This window comes from Leptosomus discolor, chromosome 8 (assembly GCF_034619465.1).
Source record: "Leptosomus discolor isolate bLepDis1 chromosome 8, bLepDis1.hap2, whole genome shotgun sequence".
Lineage (NCBI taxonomy): Eukaryota > Metazoa > Chordata > Aves > Leptosomiformes > Leptosomidae > Leptosomus > Leptosomus discolor.
Genome location: NC_141398.1, coordinates 48,207,382 through 48,231,646, shown reverse-complemented (window position 1 = coordinate 48,231,646; position 24,265 = coordinate 48,207,382). Strand labels below are relative to the sequence as shown.

The 24,265-nt window shown below is 39.3% G+C and overlaps 1 protein-coding gene across 2 annotated transcripts in view; it reads left to right on the top strand.

The window, feature by feature from the left end:
- The window catches only part of LOC104354855 (uncharacterized protein F13E9.13, mitochondrial), a 55,089-nt gene that overhangs the window by 21,844 nt on the left and 8,980 nt on the right, over positions 1-24,265 (top strand). Inside the window, exons 6-7 of one of the 2 annotated variants that reach the window (XM_086469088.1) lie at positions 2,924-3,019; positions 3,876-3,992. In XM_086469088.1, coding sequence (XP_086325214.1) covers positions 2,924-3,019; positions 3,876-3,992 — 213 coding nt within the window. Of the gene's footprint in view, positions 1-2,923; positions 3,734-3,875; positions 3,993-24,265 lie in introns of those variants that run through there. The other variant, XM_086469089.1, reaches the window with a different exon arrangement.

The following is a 24,265-nucleotide window of genomic DNA, read 5'->3' as shown; positions in this document are numbered from 1 at the left end:
CAAAAAAAAAAATAATCAGAAGAAAGCCAGGAAAGCTGAGAGATTTAAAGCAAAGCTCTGTGTTTAGAGACATCTTGACAGTGACTGAACATTGCCATGCAAAAGCGTATCTCACTGCAGTTGCTTTATTTTCTTTTACAAGTTAGAATTTGTATGAACAGAGCCAAGAGACAAAACACATTCTACTAATCAACTTTAGGCCTTGATGTGCTTGGAAATGACTTAAAAGTAGCATCTGTAGCATACTTAATTAGGTAACCCAGTCTCATTGCAGACTGAGCACTCCCATTGCCATTCTTCACATTGTCAGTCTGAATAAATCTGTAGCACAGGAGATGTGTGTGGACTCCATGTGTCATGTATGGATCACAGCAGGAGTTGGATACCTTGCTACTTTGGAAGGCTTTGGGGTTTTTATAGTTTCACAGCAGTCTCGGGTTTCACTGGTTTTTACTCTGCCTCGTAGAGCTACGCCATCGTCTTACACCCATGTGATCATGCTGTTTAATTATTTGACTCTTCATTTTTCCTGCTGATGTGAAATAATTATAAAACAACTACCTGCTAATGTGGCTTATGCACTTGTCGTAAAAACAAATATTGACTTGGAAGACAGTTCCTCTGGGAATGCAGAAAAGTACTGTTGCACAAATCTGTGGTCAGTTGTAGTGCCTTAATTATGCATTGGTATCTATGTAAAGCAGATACAGTATTTCTAAGAGCATATAGATAATATATAAATAAAATTTGATTTTTTTTGTAGAACAGGATTTCAGTAATGCTATAAATAACTAAAAATGTATTATTTTGTTGTTGTAAGCAGGATGGCTATAAGAATATAAAATGTGCGTAGAAATAACTATAGTTTTAATCATATATGCATGATCCATCTGATTTTTAAAAAAAATTTTCAGTAAGAACTGTGTGGAATGGTTTCATTTTTCTGTTAAAATGTTTGTAAGAAGGAGTTATTGTTCCTAGATCGAAAAACGATAGGGCATGTGACCTGAAAAGAGATTCAGGAGAATTTTAATTGATCCCCTTTCTTCAGTGAAGTAGGAAAGTGATAAATAATTAGTCTTCCCTCAAGCATAATTAATAAGTTAGGCTTCTGATGAAACTTCATTTAAATGAACAGTGTTTTGAAGCAGACTTTTATATATTGCATGTATGCTTTCCCTAGTTACTCTAAGCTCTAAACATCTTACATCACCAATTAAAGCAATTAATATGTTTTTAAAGGTCAGAAATAATGCCTCACAACATTTCTCTAAGGGATGAAGCATCCAGTCCTATGAGTGACTCTTAGGATGGTCACTTGGTCAGTTTGAAATGAAAGGATGAAAAGGATGCTTAGTAATTCCTGAACTATGGTGATTCTGCCCCGCCGCCTCAAGCTAGTAGTGACCCAAGTTCTGCAGAAAATACTCTAATAACCTTATTTATCTATGGGGAACCTTTCCATGGTCAAACCAGCCATGCCCTTTGTTTTTATTCTAAAAAATGTAACTGTGGTAACTGAGCCATAGACCAGTTTCTGCACAGTCAGGTCTGTCAGAATGCACGCATCTGAATGTGATCACCTGAACCATAGACTGAAATCTGAGGGATGAAGTAGATCTGTAATATTTTGAGCCCTGTTTTGGTATTTTGTCTATTTCTCCTTTTGGAGCCAGGGAAAAGGTCAGATAATTAAGATAATTAAGTTTTTCTGTATATAGAAAAACATAATGGGCTTTTTCTATTGCCATTCATATAAAGAGAAGTAGCCTTTGTCAGTACTGCCTTTTGTTTTTTGGTAAACTAGCTGGAGCTATCAATGTACTCAATATGACCACTGCTTGCTTTCCTACTTTGGAGTCCCTGAAATTTATCACAAAGTAGACAGCACGTTCCTTTTCTGTTCACTGTGAGTGAGGACCTTCTTGTTTCTTCACTGAAAATCTTCTACTAGTTGTCAACATAGCATAAATTCAGCAAGGAGACCTGGCAGAAGTACACACCAGTCCCACTGTTATTGTGATTTAAACTGATGACTGAAGAACGGTAATGAGCCCAGCTCTGCTAAATGCTTCTGACACTGTAGTCAGCCAGACTTGCAAAAAAAGAATCTGAACTAATACAATGAATGGAAACAAGAATGGCGTCTTATTCTTGTAGCTGTATTTTGATTATTTAGTGGAAGGATTGGGGGAGGTGATCATTCACATCTTAAGGTGAGGGAAATAGAAGTTAAGACTGCACATGGGGCATGGCAGCCCACATAGTCACTTCAGCATCAGTAAATCCTTTGTCAAGACAATGGACTTGGTTTACCTAGAATCTAAACTGGGGGCTACTGCAACACAGTAGTAAACGATAGCTCCTTTCCCTGTACGCGTGGTACCCCAAGCACAATGGAGCCTCTAAGTGTGATGGTAACAGTCACAGTAAGTAAAAGGGTCTGGTTCTGCTGTGCAAAAACTTCCTGCATCTAGCGTCTCTTCTTACCAGGAATGTGGAATAAAAAAAATGAATTTATGAGGGAATGTAGTAAAATGCAGTACGTTCTCTGCCAGCCAATTCAACTTAACCTTGCTTCAGTCTTGTTTCTTGAGAATAAAGGGGTACAGATATGGTACCAAGAACCAATTTTCGTATCTTTCATAGCACTGAAAACCATCTCTGATATGCGGCCAGGAATCTTACTCTGCAGTGTTTCATGCAACAACAGAATGCAAAATGAAATAAAAGTGAGATTTTTCTTAACAACTGTTCAGAGCTAAAGGTGTTCTTTTCTAGAAAAGTTTTCATTCTATAGTAGAAGTTAGAAATACCGTGATCTGAGCTTCTTGATACTCACCTTTTTTGTTGAAAAACTACACAAGTTGGGGTCTTGATAGTTTCAGAGATAGAACCCTAATTTTGGTTTTCTTCTCTTCAGAGGTTAAACATGCTGTGAAGATTCCTGTGCTGATTGGGTCTGGAGTGACTCTGGAGAATGTGAGGAAATACTTGGATGCAAATGCTCTAATAATTGGTTCGTATTTCAAGAAAGAAGGTTATTGGGCAAATGATGTTGATCCTGACCGAGTAAAGAAATTTATGGAGCACATAAGTAAACTGAGAGAATGAGTTTGTCAGCAAACACTTTTTTTTTTTTTGCATCTGTGTGTTTGTAAGTGCAGTATGATACATTGTATGGAATCAAAGCAGAAATCTGTGCTTGAATGGCTGATAACATTAAATGAAAATGCACATAATCTTCGTAACTAGCTGGGAAGCGTGGTGACACTTTACAGTAAACTGGTACTCTGATGTTTGTTTCTAGGCAGCACATTTCTGTGGCACTCAAAGCCATCATCAATGCAAAACCAACTCTCTGAAGGCTTGTGTAATGTATTCTCTCCTATAAGTAAAATGGTTATGGAGTTTAAGAGTTTGTAGTAAATATTCTTCACAGGTGAGCTGAGGTTTGTTTTGCATGTGAGTAGAACACGATGCCCTAAGTTTACAGCTAAGAGTATTGTAAATTGGACAAGTTAATTAGCCTTTCAGTTTCCCCATCTGTAAAATGATGATAATAGTACCTACATCACATAAGGATTGTAAGACATAATAAATGAATGAATGTACAGCACTTCCATCTCCTCAAATGAAGGGCTCTGTTAAAGTTGAAGATCATTATTTTTTCATTACAATTATGCATTTATTACAAAAATGTAGTAATTGTGTACCATACAAAAATTTAAGATAATTGGGAAATTGATTTACTTAAAATACTTATTAGAGAATAAATGTAAATACTTAATTACATTTTAAGTAGAGTTGGAATTTAGTCAAATTTTTTTTGCAAAAATTGGAAATTTTAATAAAGGTTTATTGTTGTTTTTCAGCAAGCTCCTACAGCTTTGTACCTCTCCAGACTAGTATTAGTGATGTTAAAAACTGCCAGGTTCCTTCCAATACACAAGGTGTAATTATGATGGAAACCTTTCTACCAAAGCTGACAGGTAAACGCAGATTTTCCTTTTTCCTGTAAAATGTAGAGGAAAAATACCACAGTCTCACTGTGTATGTTGTAAGAGATTCCCCTTGAATTTGATCTTTTAGCTGTAAGGAAGTTTAAAATAACCCAAAGAATACTTGTTATGTCATGACTGTATGGAATGTGGGCATATGTTTTCATCCCTTGGGACTGGGAACTAAGGTTGTCCTCCGGGATCGATCTCTTTTTCCTTGACATCTATGCATCAGGCTTCTGCCAACGCTAATGAAAGTTATATTGCAGATATCAAAGCAAGTATACAAATACATTTTTTGTGTCAGCTGGCACAGTGCCTGTACTTCTCTGAACTAAAGATACAATCTCCTTCCAAAGACAAAAAGATTTTTCAAGAAATTTAGTTTCATTAACATAATGGTGATTCCAGAACATCACAGCATGAGATTAAGTCTTCTCACATTTCTTTTTTCTGGACTAGTCTGTCTCCCACATGACTTCCATCAAAAGCAATGAAGTGTCTTTGGTGTGCCGACCTCCTGGAAAAGAGATTCTTTAGACCCTATGACAACCTTGGCATTCTTCTGCTTTTCTCCTTTTTCCTCCTAAACATGCTGACAAAGTTTCAACGCATAGAAATCCTTTCAGGAGCCTGTTTATTGTGGCTGGCACTACTTTTTCAAAGTCCATATTTACACTGGCGTTTTAATCTGCCATGTGTTTGGGCTTCCATCGAAGCCAACAGTTCCATCCCAACCATTTGTCCCCACCATTTCTCTTCTGCCAGCAGGACCATTCATGTGGCCTCACAGAGACCAGGCAGCTGATTCTAGCTAAAAGCTAACCCAGTCTTGTATCAGCCACACTCAGTGCGGTGGTGGGGAAATTTGGGTCATCTTTCTCATTCCTTGCACCTGCAGCTCTAAGTCCAAGCTGTTGGTATAGGCAGCGCAGAATTATTTGAGGACCGTGAAGATGCTTTCTAAATCTGCCTTCCACACACTCATTCACTCACAGCATATTTACCAGATAAAACATTGATCTGGTTTAGTCTTTAAGCTCTTAGCCTGAGTAATGAGTTCATCTTATGTCTTCTTTCTTGTGGAAAAACATCACATAAAAAAGAATTCATTTAGCTATCAGTAATATCACTTGTGCTTAAATCAGTACATATTTTTCATCTTTCACAAGTCATGTATGTTTCCATACATCATTGCACAGAAGATTGGATGATGGTTGTCCCAACAGATATTTTCTAATATAATTGTTGGCAACTTTGGAAGTTATTTTGAGTAAACCAGTAAGCTAGAAAGGCTGTCATGTAAGCAATGAGCACTAGCCACTGCTCTAGTGCCGTAAGAAGATTAAATGTCTTCAGGTAGTCAGCTGAAAACTACAACCAATACACTGATTGTTCAGTGATGAGAACTATGTTTAAAGAAACTGATTACAGTTGCCAAAAGTCACGTTCATCACTGAGTGTCAAAATATAATGTGTTACCAGTATGTTTCTTGAATTGGTTTCTACTCATTCACATCCTAAAAACTCAGAAGTGACTGGGACTCGAATGGGTTTTCATCTGAATAAAAGGGGTGGTAAGTGAGAACTACTTCAATCCTATATGCAAGGTCTAAATGAAGTAATGTCATATGCAGTAGTCTTTGTAATATTAATTTGTAAGACTAATAACATGCAATGAATACTGTAGACAGCACTTTCACTGTTAGGATTTCATTTAACACACCTCTATGTAACACTTACGGAAGGAACAGGCCATCATTTGGGTCTGTATTGTTACATATGAATGGTAAGTCAGAATTTAGGGACAGAAGCAAAGGAAAGCTGATTTTAAAGCCTGGAAATGTGACTGATCACCAACTTTTTATCATTCTTTGTGCTGAAAGTATTTGTCTAGCAGCATTAAGCATCTGCTTGCCTGTTTCACACAGATGCTGTAAGTAGAATTTGACCTTTTGTTCAGAAAGTGTTTGAATATTTCATGTAAAAATATTAAGTTATCAGAAAGGCTGTCTCTTTTGGGAAGTGTTCAATTTTTGTACAGCCCAAGTTGTTAAAGTACTTTGGAGCATGAACAACTTCAGAGCAGAACAAAGCAGGCAGTGCTAATGTGTAGAAACTCCAGAAGTAAATAACAGCTGTTCAAGAAGACTTCTATTAAATATGTATTAATTAATTTGAAGTGCATCACTTAAATATGTGAAGAGATTATCTTGTGTTAATTTACATTAAAACACACAGCACTTGTTAGCCTCATTACAGTATCCTAAGTATATCCTAAGCTATCACCTCATCCTACATTGAGCATTTTGTTGGGTGTTGATTGCTTTCGATTTGCCCTTTTAAAATGTCAGATAGTGCTCTCCCTTTCTTGTTGGATCTCTTCTTTCTCTCAGGTTTTGCTCTTGCATAGCTACTGTACTTACTCATGCCCATTCTGTACTGAGCAGAAAAAACTTAAAAATAGATTGTGAAAATATAACAGAGCTCAGTTCACTAGTGCGCTCACCTCAACTTCATGTGTGGTTCTTGCTGTTAACTTATGAACCAGCAGTGAGAATGTAAGTGTTCGTTTGTGTAGCAAAATGACTTTACGTGAAGATTCAGTATCACCTTTAGTATAGGAAAGATACCTAGTAAAATGGGGGTCTCTTTAGTGAAATTATAAGTAAATAAAAGTCACTGGTAATAATAGACTTTGTGGTCTAAATCAATGCATAAATCTTAATAAACTCTCGTTCCATTCATAAGACTGAAATATTTTTATCTGGAACTAATAAGATGATTTTTTTTTTTTAACCTATTTTGGTGCTGAAATATGTAAGCTTGTAAGATTTATGGATAATTTGCAGAGCTTTTCTTCCCTGTGTCATTTAGGCAGCAGATCCTGCTGCTAGGCTGTTCTTTCATCCCATTATTTTGGTTCTGGAGATTCCCTGATTACAAGTTGGAGTCTAGTTCTTGTTTCCTGCACCTATTCCAACAAACTCCTCACTGGGTGAAAACTGAGAGATATAAAGGACTTGCAGTCAGGTCGTGGCAGAGCAGGAAGGGGGAAAGAAACAAAAACATTTGGCTTTAGCAAAACCTGAAAGTCCATAAGAAATTGCTATGTTGCGTGGTTCTCTTGAGAGAAGCGCATGGGGATGTCTGCTGTAGTTTGGGGGTGTTTGCAGCCTCTTCGGTTAAGACTTAGTGAGTTCATACCTAGCTTATGTTTCAAGATAATCTCTGCTGGTATGTGTGCTTAGGGAGACTTTTTTTTTTCCTAAATGAAAGCTGACATTTTGCAGGATAATTATTGTGATAAGGGGTGAGATCTGTAGCAAAATCCAAGCTTGGAATTCACAGCTCCTTGGTTTAAGAGCAGATTTAGATGTATCTTCAAAAAGATATCATCAAAGGTCTGCATTACAAGAACTTCACTTACTTCCTGCACCTTTGCCCTAACATCCAGCCAGCATTTGCTGTGATGAGGAACTTGGAATCACAGAATAATTTGGGCTGAAAGGGACCTTTAAAGGTCCTCTAGTCCAACCTCCCTGCAGTGAGCAGGGACATCTTTAGCTGGATCAAGTCACTCAGATCCCAGTCCAACCTGACTTTGAATGTTTCCAGGGATGGAGCTTCTACCATCTCTCTGGGCAGTGTGTTTCACCACCCTCATTGTAAAAAATTTCTTCCATGTATCTAGTCTAAATCTGCCCTCTTTTAGTCTAAAACCATTACTCCTTGTTTTATTGCAACAGGCCCTGCTAAAAAGATTGCCCCCATCTTTCTTACAGGCCACCCTTAAGTACTGAAAGGCAATAAGGTCTTCTCAGAGCCTTCTCTTCTCCAGGCTGAACAACCCCAACTGCCTCAGCCTGTCCTCATAGGAGAGATGCTCCAGCCCCCGATCATCTTTGTGGCCCTCCTCTGGACTTGCTCCAACAGGTCCATGTCTTTCTTGTACTGAGGACTCCAGAGCTGGACACAGTACTGAAGGTGGGGTCTCACCAAAGCAGAGTAGGGGGGAAGTTTAGCTTAGGAACAGAACTGTCTCTGGTTTGGTTTTTTTTTCTTGCACATTTGCAGTGCTTATCTGTGCGACCTGAATAACAGATTGTTCAGAAGGGGTAGAGAATTGGGCTGAGACATCCTTTGTGTGGGCTAACATGCAATGATCTGTAGTAGAATTGACCCTCCCCTCCACTCTGTGGTCCTAGCTGCAGAAATACCATCAGAACTTAAAATGCACCAGAGGGAGACAGAGCTGGATTCCTGCTTTGGAGGTCTCAGCGAAACCTACCAAATTAGCTCCTTGTTTTTATAAGATCCAGTGCTTGTACTGAGGCTTGCAAGAAATTGTTCATGTTGAGGCATTATGGAACTTACCTCCATTTTTTTTCCCTGCTCTTAACCATTGTTCGACTCTGAGTGACAAGGATTGTTTGATCCTTTGAACACTTGTTTTAGGGATAAAAATCCTATTTCCCTTAGCATGTATGTTCAAGACCTGTGTTAGGACTAATAATTCTGGTCACATTGTTCTCATATAGTGAATGGTTAGGAATCTTCTGTTGAAAAATTCCATACTTGGTCAATATTAAGTTGAAAATGATGCATAGTTTCTTGACTGTGTTTATATTCCTGACTTCATCTGTCAAAAAGACTTTGACACTCACTCAGGTCCAGACAGACCTATTAAATGCTTTCCTTGGGTTACACTTCAGCTGGAAAAGTTACTACTTGCCTATGCACTATCTCAGACTGATGCCTTTGGGGCACTGAAGTATTCCAGCCTTCATAGGTGACTCACTTTCTCCCCTGTGCTTTGCACACAGACAGAAAGTCATTGCTCCTTCCTGTCAGCCTCTGTAGGTCTGCAGCAAATAGAGGAAACAGAGGCAGCAGCTGAACTAAAAGTAAGGCCAGATGGTTTCTAGTGAAATTTTGAGAGTAATAGATGCTTTTTCACCCCAGTCTTTAAACGCATAGATAATTTTAGGGAGAAGAAATTCTTTCTGTAATGGAAATAGGAAAGAATTTCACATTAGGTAAAAGGGGTGCAATTCACAACGTAGTCTGTTTCTTGCTTACAGTTTGAAGCTTTAGAAGTAGTAAAGGTAAGGAGAGCCTAAGATGTTTCTTGTTAAACACTTAACGATAGAAAAGATGTGTGAGGGTAATTATCTTGATTAAAAATCTGTTTATCTTATTAACAGGTTTCTTTTCAAGATGTCAAAAAGGTATTTTGCTGACTTGGGGTGAAACTACTACTGTCTATGTTTAACTTCCCTCTTTCCTGTCACTGTCAAATTGTCATTGTTTCACAAAGTAAATTCAGTGTTAGACAGCAAACGTTAGTGTTTCATAATTTCTTTTTCCAGAGGATGTCACTCTCCTTGAAATGAACAGGACAGAGATGCTGCTTGGATCGCTGGGTTATTGGATGCTTTGTATATTAAAATGCAGCTTCTATTTCTGTCCTACTACGTGTGCAAAGAGAGATGGAATAGCCAGTGTAGGAGTTGATGAATCAGGGGGTATTTAGGGCCTTTTTATTACTTAGTGAACAACATTAAGTGTAAAAGTGTAAGTTAAGTGTACAAGAAGTTTTAAATATCTAAATTTGCCAAATCTGATATGAAATTAAGTATTCAAGATAATAGTTGAACTCAGAAGTGTTTGACTTTGTGCCACAGTCACTGTATTAGCTGTGCTATGTCATACTGCTGTCAGAATGAGGTCACGAAACAGAGGACATTAAATCGTGTTTCATACAAATGTAGGAGGAATCCCAAGTTCAACAGTAAACAAGGATGAAAAGGAAGGCAGCACAGTAAGGGCAAGAAAAAATGCTTAAGTTTCCTGCAGTTCCTGTCTCATTGTTTATTCCAGCTTCCTGCTTTTTCAATTTGCCTCTCAAGCCTTTCTTGTGCATATACATAGATTATAGTACACAGAAGACTAAGAATAAGCTGAAGGCAGAAACTGACTTAATGAAGACATTCTTGTGATAGAGAAAAGATTTTGTTGTCCGCAGATGCGCAAAGAAAAATAGAAGAGCAGCTGCCCTTAGAAATGGAGTAAAAGTAGAGATGAGTGCCACGTCATGATGCTTTAGTCAAAAATCTGATGTGTTGAAAATCTTTGAGAGGATCTTTACTATTGTACATGGATATAACCAAGAGGACAAACAATAAGCTTCTGCTAGAAAAATACTGCAAGTCTCATGTCTTAGATACTGTCCTGAATAGTGCTGATTTTTTTGTCAACTTTCAGCTGGAGAATAAGGATAAAATGAAATAGCTTTCAACCATTCTGTTATGGAGGACAATATTAATAATCAGTTTTGTATTAAAACCTTCTGTTTCCTTAACAGCAAGCTACAGAGGTGTAGTCGTGCACTGTCATCTTCCAGAAGAAGGTTCTGAAGGGCAGAGGTCCTCATCTCATTAGTTTCCATTTCTCCTCTGCAGGTAGTTAGTTTGTCTTTTCCGAAAGCCTTTGTGGGCAGAGACAGCATAAAGGTGATGGAAGAAATCTGTGGCACGGGGGTGGATGGGTAGGATGAAGTGGAGCTGAGATACAGCAATCAAGGGAAGGCTTCCTGGGTCACCTGGCCTGCAGAATTAAGAAACTAGGGATGTGGTTGATCAGTAACAAGTTATTAAATTACAAAGTATCTGCAGTACACCCGTGAGGTGGTGACCACTAGAGTTTCAGTGAACTGGGATGGCTTATTTTACTCCTTGCACTATTCTGTTTAAAGTATCAACTGAAGCATTCATGAGAGTAAATGGAGCTGGTGGCATTTGGGCTGTGGAAATTATAGTTTCTGATACTTTTGTAATAGTAATTTGAGAGCTTAAAGAATTATATGACTAATATTTCAGTCAGGCACTGAAAACCTTCAAGTTTCAGGAAAGAATTTTTTTTACACAGCCTTGATCAAATAGCCAAAAACATTATAGGATTCCTCTGAAGCACTAGCCATGGCTGCAGCAACATACCCGGTGAAATAGATCAGTGGTCCAATCTGCTCTGACAACTCCTATGTAACTAAAAATAGGAGAAATAGAAGAGAAAATTTGTAGGGCTGGTAGTGGCTTGTATTTTTCAATAATTTATCAAGATTCGAGAGCACAGATTTCCTTTGGGAAATATTAGTTCTTAGGTTTACAAAGTGCCTCAGTTGTAAATACCCATAAAAATGACAATTTGGTAGGTCGTATTTATTCTTAGGCGGGTCAAAGGACATTAGCGTATTCCTACTATATAAATCTGTCAAGTACAGAATTTCTTTATGCTCCCAAATCACAAAAGCGCCTCTTACAGTCAAGGAGAAAATGTCACATTATTGCCAATCAAGGACAACAAGCAAGCATATCGATCTCTACCCAATAACTTTTGCCCTGCTCGCTAAGTTTTTATCACTAAAACTGGACACATCAAGGGATTGGATTTAATATATACATATAGTGCTGATTTATTACAGGAGGAGAAATACAGTCTGGCCTTACTTTGAGCTCAATATTTTAACACTTATTTTATTCCTTGCGTGGAACTTGCAATGACTTTTTCTACAGACAAAGTGTATAACTTTCAGATATCCCTGGATGTGCACAGATCTTCAGCTCACTTAGGTACATTGACTGTTATAGGTGTACGTGCATCCTGCGTTTGGTGGTGTTACAGGCTTGAGTCTTGATTTTAAGACTTTATGTATGTGGAATCCTGTAGCAGGGTTGCTGTTTCAGAGAGGCATAACTAAAGATAAGCTTGGGGAGAGGGGAGGGGAGATTGGAGGGCATACAGGCACAGAAGGTCTGGGTGCTGCTTGCTGAGCCTGGTCTGAAGAAGTGTTGGCTCTCATCTTATCTGGGGACGTGTGTATATAAAACCTTATGTATAAGGGCTGTTTACCAGTCACAGATACTGGAATGCAGCAGAGGGCTCACGTCATCATTCTTGGTCTTTTTTATTGGTAAAACTTTGTATTTTCTGGTCATTTTTTGTGGATAACTGCAGATCACTGCAGATGATTTGGCCTTCTCCGCTAATGCAGTGTCTTTGAACTCTCTATATACAGTGAGAAGCATGGCTTATGGTAGAGATCTTGTCCAGACAGGTTTTGAATATCTGCAGGGATGGAGTTTCCACAACCTCTCTGGTTAACCTGTTCCAGTATTTCAGCATTCAAGGATAAGCTACTGAATTAAAAATACAGGCCATGTAAGCCAGCAGGAGCAGATACCTGCTAATTTTGTTATGATAAATGCATGAAACGAGTACCCTAGAGAGCAGCCAGCTCTCTGTTATTGTGTAATTGTAAGTCCTGCTGGCTTTTTTACCTATCTGGGCAAAAGATGTGGATTTTGATTGTTCTTTGGCCTTTTAAAGCTGGGCAACCCTTCCATAGAATGAATGGATGTAGAAGTAGCTGATGGATTTGCTGCTCATGTTCATAATGATGTGGAGAGAGATAGAAAAGCCATACCCTACTCTGCGTTATTTCCTACTTCCAACATACGTATGTTGAATTTCTTCAGACATGTCCTTCCCCAGCCAGACGTTTTGTCAAGAGGTTATATTGAAGGATTATGTATGTTTGTCAAGATTTCCAAGTGTCTAGTAATCCCAGCCTTTTCTCAGCACGTGAGCAAATCCTTTCTACTGTGCATGTATAGCAAATCCAACATTTACTGGAAGTGTCCACTGCACATGGTGTGCACACTCGCAGTAAGTCTAATGTGGCTAGGGCTCTTGTGCATGTGCCTTCCTGTTGATTTTCACAAACACAGCAAATTGGATGTCCCAAACATTTTTGGATTTACTGTGCATGTTCAGAGCATCTGTGCAACACAGGTACCACAGGTATAGAGATGCTTTAAGGGTTTCACACAATGGATACACTGCATAGCTCCTGGTGATACATTTCAGTCTAGGAGGAGTTCAGAAACAGGATCGTGGTACACTTAGAAATCATGCTTTTCACTAGGAACCTCTAGGAAGAATCCTACCATAGGAAGAAGCTCACTTTTGGTTCTTCAGTCTCCTGACTTTTCACAGATAATCGCCTTGTCCTACCTTCAGTGTGCTTTCCTATTGCACAGATTTTGAAAGGATCTGAGAAGGCAGCGATTTTTGATTTTTGGGGTATGTGTGTCTTGACTGGAAAATATATTCTTGAGCAATGTGAATTCAAGCCAGGAGAGGAGAGAAAAAGAGAGTGAACAACTTGGACTTGAGAGGAAGACATTACCCAGGGTATGCATTATCCATTTCCAGTGTCAGATGGAAATGCTGAGCTTTGCCAATCACCTTCAAAGCACCCCTCAGAATCAGGCCCAGAATGAGAAAGTTACAACTACTTCCATGCCATTCTCACCTTTCCAGGTAAATACAGAAAGCTGTAGTTGCCAGGGAAGTGATGAATCATGACTTACTTCCATCCAAAGAGCCCTGGGCTTTTTCCACCTCCAAACATTTAACTTACTTGCAGGGCTGACAGAAAAGCTGTAGATTTTTTTTTTTCCGAATATCCATTTGCCTTTCCATTTATCTACTTTGATCTAAAGTGTAGAACCTGATGGATGCCCTAGGTAAATCAAACATTTTCTGTCTGCCAAAACGGTTTTGCAAATGCTTATTTCATGCCATTACCATTTTTCTGTTTCTAGCAGTAAATCAAAAAGTATCAGCCATTCATCCACTTTAAAAGTAATGCCTTTCCTTTGCATAATTACACATACCCAGTGGAGATCTGTATGCACAGTAAATCTATTCCTTTAAAAGGTTTTGCCTTAAGTACCACAGTGACATAAATTGGTGTAGCGCAAATTTATTTATTTAAAAGGTTTATTCTTTTAACTGATCGGGTAACTGTTGTACTTCCATCGTTTGATTTGGGTGAGGAGGGCTTTTATTAATGTATCAGATTTAATTCTGCAGCAGATGTTCATGTAGAAAGGTCTCACTCCTTACAGGACTTGTAGCAATTGATATGTGTCTGTAATTTATTCTCATTACAGGTTTCTTCTTAACTGGTGTTTAGGGGGTCTTCATCGTATCTCCAGTAGATTCTTAAGAATTAAATAGTTTAACAAATGTAATGAGCAAACCTGAAAGAAGTACATGTAGACAAGTGTATGTATTTGGACTTTACCTCTCCAAATTAGCAAGTAACATAAGTACAGTATTAAAAGTGAATGAGAAATTGCCCAAAATAAATATCTTCCAGTAATAAGTGCCCTGGACTGTATTTTGGCATAGTAAAGATTAAAAAAATTGATCTCTTCATAATTCTAATGTAATCTTGCTCATCTTTATAAGTTGTGCTTGTAGCTCTCAAGGATGTCAAACATAAACCAGACAAGCCCAGCTGGTGGAATTCTGGGATTGAAATGATTAATTTTTTTAGCAGGTCAAAGTTTAGGCTTTTTTAGGCTTTATATAATTATCTTTCACTCCCTGTGAGTGAAATTTTAGGAAGTATCTTAAAAATTAATAAATAAATAAATAAACTTTACCAGAATGGCAAAAAAGAGGCAAAACACCAGACCCTAACTACAGCTGAGCATGTAAACATATCTGGATTGCATTTGAAATTGTGGCTACAGTATAATCCTGCAAATATTTACATATATGTTCAGTTTAGTACATGTGAGAATTCTTCAGATATGCACTGAGTCTGAGGATACACCAGATTGCAGGTTAGGTTGTGACATGACTGATGTCATGGAGAACTGATATAAATTTCTAGTGTGAATGTATTTTCCATGGATATACTTTCCACATACCAGACATGAAAGTGAAATTCAAGGTGACTGTATTTTGTTAGGTTATGCAGTAAAACCATGCAGTAACATTTGGGGAGAGGAGGGTCATAAGAAAGTTTTGAGTCTTAAATCTTATTTGGTTAATAAAGGTAGTTTCATTATACAATCAAAATATTCAACCCTATAATTTCACACTATCGATTTCAAAATGTTATCTTTTTTTTACTGGCATTACAGAGCTGTCAGCACTCTTTCCTACAGTTGGAAACAAAAAACTGCTTTATTATCCAAGACAAACCTGGGAAAATGCCGTGGGCCTGGGATGAGAAGATGCATGTGATAGTTACAGATCTAGCAAGGGCTGTATATTGTAGGGAGCAGGCTTATTACATGCAGCTCCACATCCCATGTCCATTGAGGTCACTCTTTTGAGATTTCGTTTAAAGTGAATCTGGCTTTTTTGGGTCTTTTTCTAATACACTAAGTAGATTGGAGGTTGACAACTGTCCTTTTTGATCAGAGTTTATAATGGTGGTTGCAATTGTACAGCTTCACAGCAGTATTGGGGAAGAGTAACAAATGCTGGGGTGGGGGGCTTGGGGAAGCAGGGGGAAATACCCCATTCAGACATTAGGGAACAGGTTTGGTACTGGTGTTTTGACTTCAGTTTATTACATACTGTGAAAGTCTGACTCTGATTCTTGTTTTAGGTCAGTTCTAGCCGTTGCATATCACACTAATACTGAGCTGTGACAGAGAAGAATAGGCTTTCTTTAGTACTTAGGTGAATGTGTGCATACACAGTCTAATCCAACTGCTCCAGCCAACCTGGTGTGTTTCCAGAGAGATGTATGCCGTGAGCCGGAAGAAGAAGCACTCTTAACTGGTTTGTAATGGTTCTTGGTGATTTAAGGGCAGGATTGTGTGATGGTAGTTGCTTGTGATAGAGACTGGATTAGTAAGTGACAAAGATGCCTCTTTGAATCCTGTGTCCTAGAATGTGCTCATGGGAGCTGGTAACTAGGAGCACTGGAGACTGCAGCCTTCCCCACTGAAACAGCCTCCCCTCTGTTTTGCAGTTGGGAACTAGAGGAGCCACCTTAAAGGGTGAGAGAGTACCTCAGCTCCAAAACTGGCTCAATCTTTGTCTTCTCATGCTGTTTGCATCGATGCTAATCAATGTTAATTATGGTAGTGGGGCTTGTGATGTACTCATTATAAGAGCCATCCTATTTTTCTGTGCTTGTACAGTCTGTAACACAATAGAGCCCTGATTGGGGTTTCCTAGATGCTACAAATAGTAATACAAATTGTTATAATAATGACTACATGGTTCATGGTGTAAGACTACCAAACTCAGTTCGTATAGCCTGCTGAAGCATCGCTTGATAATTCTGTTTGCTGTTACCACTAACTACAGCATACTGGGTATGTCTTGACAGTTGGGGCCTCAGCACAGTAAACCATTTAAGCTTTTGTTAGTGTTTAAATAGGTGCTTGTTTTTAAATTCACATTTGAGTCTGTGGTTGTTAGTGTAAATACATGCTTGAAGTTGAGCGTGTGCTTAAAAACTCTTCTGATTCAGCATCCTTTTTGTGCTGGGTTCTTTATCTCGCCACCACTTCATGACTATACTGGGAACTGACAGTACGGCGTGCCAGGTTATGTTTCTTTCCTAGGCTGAAGGTTATAGGTGCAAGAACAGGAAGATGCTTCCTCCCAAGAGCTGAGCAGCTGGTTGGGTGTAGGCTGTAGCAAGGTTCCCAGCTCCTGCAGGGGCTGGAAGTAGGTGGAAGCCAAGAGCTGGGAGCTGACGTTTTCCTTCCTCCAGAGCCTGTGGTCCCCTTCCTGGTGTCACTCTGTGCTGGGCACCCCTGTGCTAAGAGCAGATACCTGACAGGTGCAGTTTCCTGTGAGGAATTTGGTTCACTTCTACTGTTATCCACACTGGGAATTTCAGCACCATTGTTTATATGCATTAATTGGTATAAATAATTGCTATTCAGCCCATGACTCTGCATCCCCAGGCCTTACCTTTGTGAGTTCCAGAGACTTAAATAGTCTTATAAGTTTTTTTCAAAGAAAGATTTCCACAAAGAGTCCCTTACTGCTTGTTACCTAGTTTGTTATGGATGTTCGTTCTAGTCCCATTTTTTCAATTCCCACCAGCCTGCATGCCTGAATTTTAGTTATCCCTGTGCCGTTTAGGTGTGTGATTATCTGCTGGACTCTTTCTTTGTTGTTTGCCACGCTGCTTACCAAGTCTGTGTAACAAAATATGTTTTAAATTGTTACAGTGTTATATTACCTCTCTGGAGTATGTGTGTTGTTCTAAAAGGAATGTGAGTCAGTGCTCCTATGTTTGTAATGAATTTAAAATATTTGGTACAGCAGCTAGATTTTCCATGTTAAAACTGTGTTTTACTGAAATTTCATGATCTACAGCACACCCTAGTGATATCTTGAAATCATGAAGTTAGACCCAGTCAATTTTAATTCCTTTGTGGTGAAGCAAAACTTAGGACTCCACTAAGCAAACTCCAGGAAAATAAATGCCTTTGTATCCAAGATGGGAAGTGGGTTGAAGCCCTTGGTTTGTAAAACAAAAAACAGCCTTAGAAATTGAGACTACAGGATATTCTTTTTGAGAAAAGAAATCTGTATAATGAGTTCATCTGTTTTGCAATCTGTAATGTTGGATATAATTTACAACAGACCATGGGGGAACACAGACCAGGGTTGTGTGAGAAGAAAGGAGAATATTTGTTTGGTTCCCTTTTAGACTGGAGAGAACACAGAGAGAGCAACCAGATGTAAATAAAGTGTTGTGGGGGAAACCTGCAGACAGTCTTCACAGGTCAGAAGCCCAAATGATCACTTAATGTCTTATAGCCAGGACATTAAAATTTATGCTGGATATTCAATTCCTCCTCTTGCAGATGGTTCGGTCACTTCATTTTTCAGGTGATGGTACCTGTATTTAGTTTCCGGTGGCCAACAGGCCCCATATGATCCTGCAGAGGCATGTGCACCTACATAACTTTTTAGGCTACCTTGCACTAACCTTTTTCTAGATTGGGATCTGTATTTCAATCATTTGATTTATTTTTAATTCTCTGAATGTGCAGAATGGCAAGGGTTGAATTAGATGATGTTGACCCCTTGATAGGGTGAGAGGAGAAAGCAGGTTTGAGAAGAACTCTGAGAAGGAAGTTTTAATTGTATAGTTAAGAAGAGAGGCAAGTATTTATCAGAGGTAAAATCAAATTGGTGATGTGTGGATAGCACTGAATGGAAGTGAAAACAATATGAGCATCAGAGAAGAAGAGTGTAGGCTGTGTAAGTTACAGTGGTTGAAGTTAAATCTTGTGGATTCTCAAAGAGAAACAGGGAATTCAACAGAGATGGGAGTTAACAGTGTCCTAACCTCCCAGCACGTGAAAACTGTACCAAGTATCGGCTGCAGATGCTGTTGAGCACTCAAGCGGATTGTGCAAGTTCAGTATGCGTGTAGAGTTGTTGTTGTCATTGTTCATTGTGTGTGCTTAAGCCTCAAACAACTAAGTTATCCCAGAAGAAGCAGGTTTGGCCAGTGAATGTTGCGTGCCAGCAGACAGGCAGCACTGAGCCTGTCTTATTTTCCTGAAGGGCTGTGAAGCCCTGACAGGAGCAAGGCAGCATATACCAGTGTGCCTGACCAGCTCACGGCTCCAGCTTGGCTCAACTGAAAGATCCAGTCCTGTGTCTCTGTTACATCTACAGAGCATTAATTGTCTACGTAAGGCAAAGCTAAAGGTGGGGTCCGCCTTTCTGGCTCGCTCATGCATGAGGAATATCTAATATTTTGGGGAGAAACAAATTTCCTCTCACACCTCTGCATTTCAGTCTTGTCAGGTAATCCAAACAATAATGGAAATGAGCATTTTGGTTTATGTAAATAAAACCAAAAAGTTTGCAATAATTTATGGTATTTATTTAAATGACATGCAAATTACTTTGTGAAACTTAGGGGGGAAAGCAGCACAACTGAAACAGCACAATTGTTTCCAAGAACATTCATTTCAAATCCACATACAATATTTCATTCATGCTTAATTATTTCCCCAATGCTAGTCTAAGCATTACTAGTTTCCTTTGTCTTTTTGCTTTTGCATGCAGTGTGATTAGCAAAACTGCTTGTGCTCTACCAACTCTTGCACGTATGGGGTTTAGCCTCATTGTTCAAGGGGTGGAGCAACAAGCAATATGAACACTCATGCTGCCAAATTTGGCACACGTGAGCCCTCCAAAGTATACAGATATCACCCGTTTTATTTAAATCCCTGTCCATATTTTGCATTGCTACTATAATGGCAGCTCCATTGTCTGGGTGTATTATTTGAAGCAGCTTTTCTCCCATTGTTTGTGCACTGTAATCCTTGAGGTTTCTGTAGTCATCGTGAGCAGCTTACTTGAAAGAAATCACTTAGCTCTCACAGATCACTGTCTCTGAACCTGCTGGCAAAGGAACGGGCCATGACTAAAGCATGAGACCTGTGATCTTTCTGAAGAAAATCTCTTCAGTAGAGTTTATAATTTGTTGCTTTCATGGGGCTCTGTTCTCAGGGTTTGGACTCAGTGTTATCTTTCGTCCCCCATGGATTTTTCTATGAGGCATGATGGGAATGTAGGCTGAAAAAAAGACTAATAATGCTGGCTGTGGATGTGTACCCTAACAACATTTTACGTTTCAAATACTAGCAAAGGGAGACATCTACTGTTTGACAGAAATTAAGGACAGTTGTTTATTCTACTTGCAGCAAAATCTTAGCCTTTTATTCTTCTGTGGTATAGAGATTGGCACATCCTGCTGTGAGTCTTTTCAACAGACTTTTAAGAACTTAATGCTTGTCTACTTAGGACAGAATGAAAGATTCCCTGGAACTTATCGTAGAGGAGGGGCTGCCCAGTTCTTTCCCTTTCTAGCATTCAATCATCTGCTTGATCAGTGCCCTCTACTCCAGTGGCACTTGTCTCTCATGGTTGTGTACGTATGCTGTTGTAGGTGAAGCCATTTGATATTAGCTGCTCTTCATAAATTATGCCCATTACTGGTTTTGAATGCACATCGTTTTACTCCTGAGACAGTCATTTAAGATATTTTTAAGGCAGTGGTTCCCAAATTGAGGACTGCAGAAAGACAGCAAAGGGCCTCTTTGTAGTTTGCAAAGAGTTTCCAGTTCTTTTTGTTTCCGAAGTCTAGATTATGTTATAGAACAACAATAAATATGGTATAAACACTGCCCTGCTCTTCATTTAGCTTAGCAGTAGCTCTTTAGACAGTGCTGTTGTAGCCATGTAGGCATTATGTGTGATCCCAAATGGTGACACCCTTGTTACTGCAAGTGAAGCAAAGAGGTGGCCTAGGAGGCAGTATTAAAGTATAACATGCTAAACTGTAAGTCTGAAGTTCCCATTGTAACACATTTGAGTATCTGCAGTGACTTCTGGAAGCTTTGAATCTGGTCCATTATTCTAGAGGTGATTCAAATTCAGCTTTCCATCTTCTTGCCTCCACCCCATCACGTAAGAAAAGAAAAGCAGGTAATGCAATCTGTACAAGCTGGTCTCTTCCCTTCCACCCTGCTACCTAGCTGACTGCGAGCTCCGCTCTTGCCTGCCACATTATCAGAACTCAGACCCAAGAAGGCTGGAGAGAATTGTTCTGTATTCCCAGAAGAACAGAAAACTTAGACTAACAGCCTTGTAAAATTTGGGCTGTCATTCAGCACCTGTGAAGTCAGTGTAAGGTTGGAAGTGAAGTCAGTCAAGGACCCTTGACTGATAGGACTTAAGTCAGCTTCTTTGCATCTCCAAAGTACTGTATGTTTGGGGACAGAGTTATATGTAGCTGAACATTTACTGTTCTCAGACTCCACAAGGTTATGGCACAGATTTCTCACACCACCGAATAGTATCAAGCATGGAAATCTATCACTGGTGTTACTCCAGACACCTTCAAATGTCATTCTTCCATCCTTGGCACTAGAATGCTTTGTTCCTTAACTGAATTTACAATACGCATTTTAGATCTGATTTTGAACTTTGTCTACTTTATGTATGCCCTTTAATTAGAGGTTTGAAGAAAGCTCAGATGCACTTTTCTTAGATACATACTGCAAAAGAATGATGAGTGGAGGAAGTGGTTGTAGGAGACTGGTTTTTTAGCTTCTCTCTGGAAACCTTGCAGGTATTTTGTGTAGCTAATTTTTAACCAGGATTTTATTTCTACTTCAGTGTTGATACATGCTATAACATATAAACATGTGAACTAATTTCAGGATGCTGACTTTTACATTCAGTTTTGCTGTAGCTTTTTCTGAAAAGGTCACAAGATGGCTACTCTGTACCAGTAAAAACAGTAGGCTGCTGAGGAAATAAACCAGCATAAATGACTACTATAGTAAGAGTGTAAAAGAGCAGAAGATAGGTATACTGTTTGCAGTTAAGGATATGCCTTAAATATCTTTAACAGCTTGCTTGGATAATGCTAGCTAGCAATGTGCGCTTTATTCCAAAGCACCAGCGTTATATTTTTGGATCATCTTTCAAGACTGAGATGATATAAGGCAATTAATAGTGTTTGGTGACCTTCTGCACCAGTAGTCCATCTTTTTGGCATTGAAACTGATTTTGCCCAACTTGTCATTTTATCACCTGAGAGTATGCGAGGAGACAAAAGAAGCACCTTTTACAGCAGTGGTGAAATGATTTAGTTCAGTCATACTGTTCTTCAAATTCAAACAGTTTCCTACAAGCTGATGAGGCAAACCTCTTCTTTGCTTAATGTCACATAAGGTACGTTGAAAGGCTGTGAAGAGACAGATGTTCTATATCTTCACTTCATATGCAAAAACCTGTTATATCCTTTATTTGCATTCAATTAGAAGTCAGACCCTGATGAATATCTAATGTAGGAAATGGAGAGAAGATTTGCTATCAAGCATATGCTTTGCTTGTAGTGGATTTCTGTAACCTGCTATTGTGTCTTCCTATAGCAATTTGGTCATTTTAACCATATTATTTATACCTGCACACACAGAGGTGAAGAGTTAATAGATGAAAATTTGAGTTATGTTCCTGGTTTTAGAAATGTTGCTTTTTCTCATTGTACAGAGTTCTGGAGAACAGCCATTCTGCAGTTGCAAAATTTCCCTTACTGAGGGGCTCTGTTTAAGGATTTAAGTGCTATAGCATTACTTTTATATTAATTTTCTCTTTCAGTATAGTTGTGCCTTGTTTGATCTTGTGAAGCTCACCATTTTTTTGGTAATCCAGAGTATAATATCAGGAACTCAGAAGTTATAAAGCTGTATTGTTGTCAAGAAGGGAACATTCAAATTATAACTATAATATGAAGCAGAAGTGGCAGACAGATGCTGTTGTTCCCGTGACCCTGTAAGAGCATGTGTACCGGGGTTTTATAGTATCTAGGGAGAGATGTAGGTTGTCTAGAGCCCTAGATGTTAGACAGGGATAAGCAAAGCAGATTTTCTTCACTGCAGCATAGGGTTTCCCAGACTTCTGGGGGAAATTAGAGAAATCTCTCACCTTCCTAAACTTGGATATGATTAGAAACCTGCTTTGTTACATCTTCCATCCCCTTTCTTAGCTGTGGGCCACTCCCATAACACATTCTGGAGAACACATGACGTTTCTTCCTTTGTCCTCTTTTTGCTTTGATGTAACATTGTAAATTAAACCATCCTCACCCATATCCAAGTTAACACATTGACACGAACAGGAAATCTCAAGAGTATTTTTAGGTGCTTTGCAAACTTAGACTAATGGTTCTATATTACTTGCGCATGCCTCAAGTTTTGAGTGGGTTTTTTCCTGCCAGTGTGATAGTAAGGAATTTAAAGATTAGGGGTGAGGTGGGGAAAGTGCAACTAGATGAAGTGATGAAACTAAGTCTGTCATGTACAGTTGCCTAATCCTCGTGTTTTCTCTGCAAGTATGTGGCACAGAAGAAAATTTAGAGAAACAGCTTTTTAATGTCTGATGAGATTAAGTGTCTCCTCTTAAAAAAAAAATCCATCATGGTTTTCTGTGAAGGTAATAGGTGTTTCAGATAATTGCATCAGGTATTTCTGGACTGTTCCTCCAGACTGAACCTGCTCCTGATGGGCATTCTCTCGAGACCCTGTAAGGAGCAGGCTGAAAGCCAGAATGAATCATTCTGCGGGTAGCAACAGTCTGTCTCCAGCTGAAATCGTTCCTGGTGCCCCTTGGCCTATCTCCTAGTATGTCAAAAGCTGTGAAAATATGCCGTGAACCCAGCACGCTGAGGACATGCTGAACTGGCTTCTGGTTATTTTGGGTCTGCTGTATGTTAGGGAAGGGCTTGACAGAAATCTGCCAAGTGGCTCATCAAACCTGAATGCCAATGTACCATTGCTGTGTTTGATTTCTGATGGTTGTTTTTGACAGATGACTTGAGGATGGGGGGGGGGGGGGGGGTGTTTAAAGGGAAGCTTTTTCTCTTAGTTTTTAAAAGTATAGAGTTCTAGTAACCTGAAGAGGAAAAAATGTAAAACATCCTGATGAAGGAAATTAAATAGTGAATGATGCTAATAAGGGACCAAAGAGAACTACAATACAGGAATAGCAATGACATCTAGCACTTGTAAGAGCCCAGCATACTGCAGTGAATATGGTGAGATTATTGTCAGGATCTGATTTGCAGCAGGACCATCTTAAACTGCTCTCACTCCACCAGCTCCCACAATTTAAAAAGCATGTGAACGTTTATCCCAGGTACAAGTTATTTGTTAAGAGCGGCTGTTGAAATGTGCATAAATACATGCTAGAATTGCAGTGACAGGTCCAGCCAGAATACCCGATCCTGTAGAAGAAAATACAGCCATCAGAGCTGTGTCTCTCGCGGTTAGGATGGCTCGTTCCCGAAGGGCGAGCGTGGAGACGAAGCCCTGCGATGGCGAGGCGTGGGTAGCCAGCAGATGGAGCCCGCCGGGTGGCGACCGCGCTCGGGAGAGACTCTATCGGGGGTCTTGCTGCTTCAGTACGACCGAAAAGGGGAGTTCGGCGCTGGTATTTAGCCCAAGCTCACAGAATGCTTGGTGGAATGAGTGGTGTGCAAATTCCCGTGTATTGATTCATGCTCACCCAGGAGAGTAACAGGCATGCCATCAGATGCTGGCTGGTGGCTGCATACAGAACCAAATCTTAATCCAGCTGATTGCAATAACCAGGTTCCCGTTGACTTCAACAGAGTTAGAATTTCTCTGAGAGCGTAGCATGATTTACAGCAGCGTGTGTACATCCTTAAAGGGTACTGTCTGCGCTGTTATCTTACATTTTCATTTTAGTAACTTCTACCATAGAAAAAAAAGACCTAATAAATACCTGCTGATGTAGCCCTCATAACCTGTGTTTATTTTTAACTGGAGTAGTGAAGTAATGATTCAGTTTGAGATAGAATGATAAAAATTCCC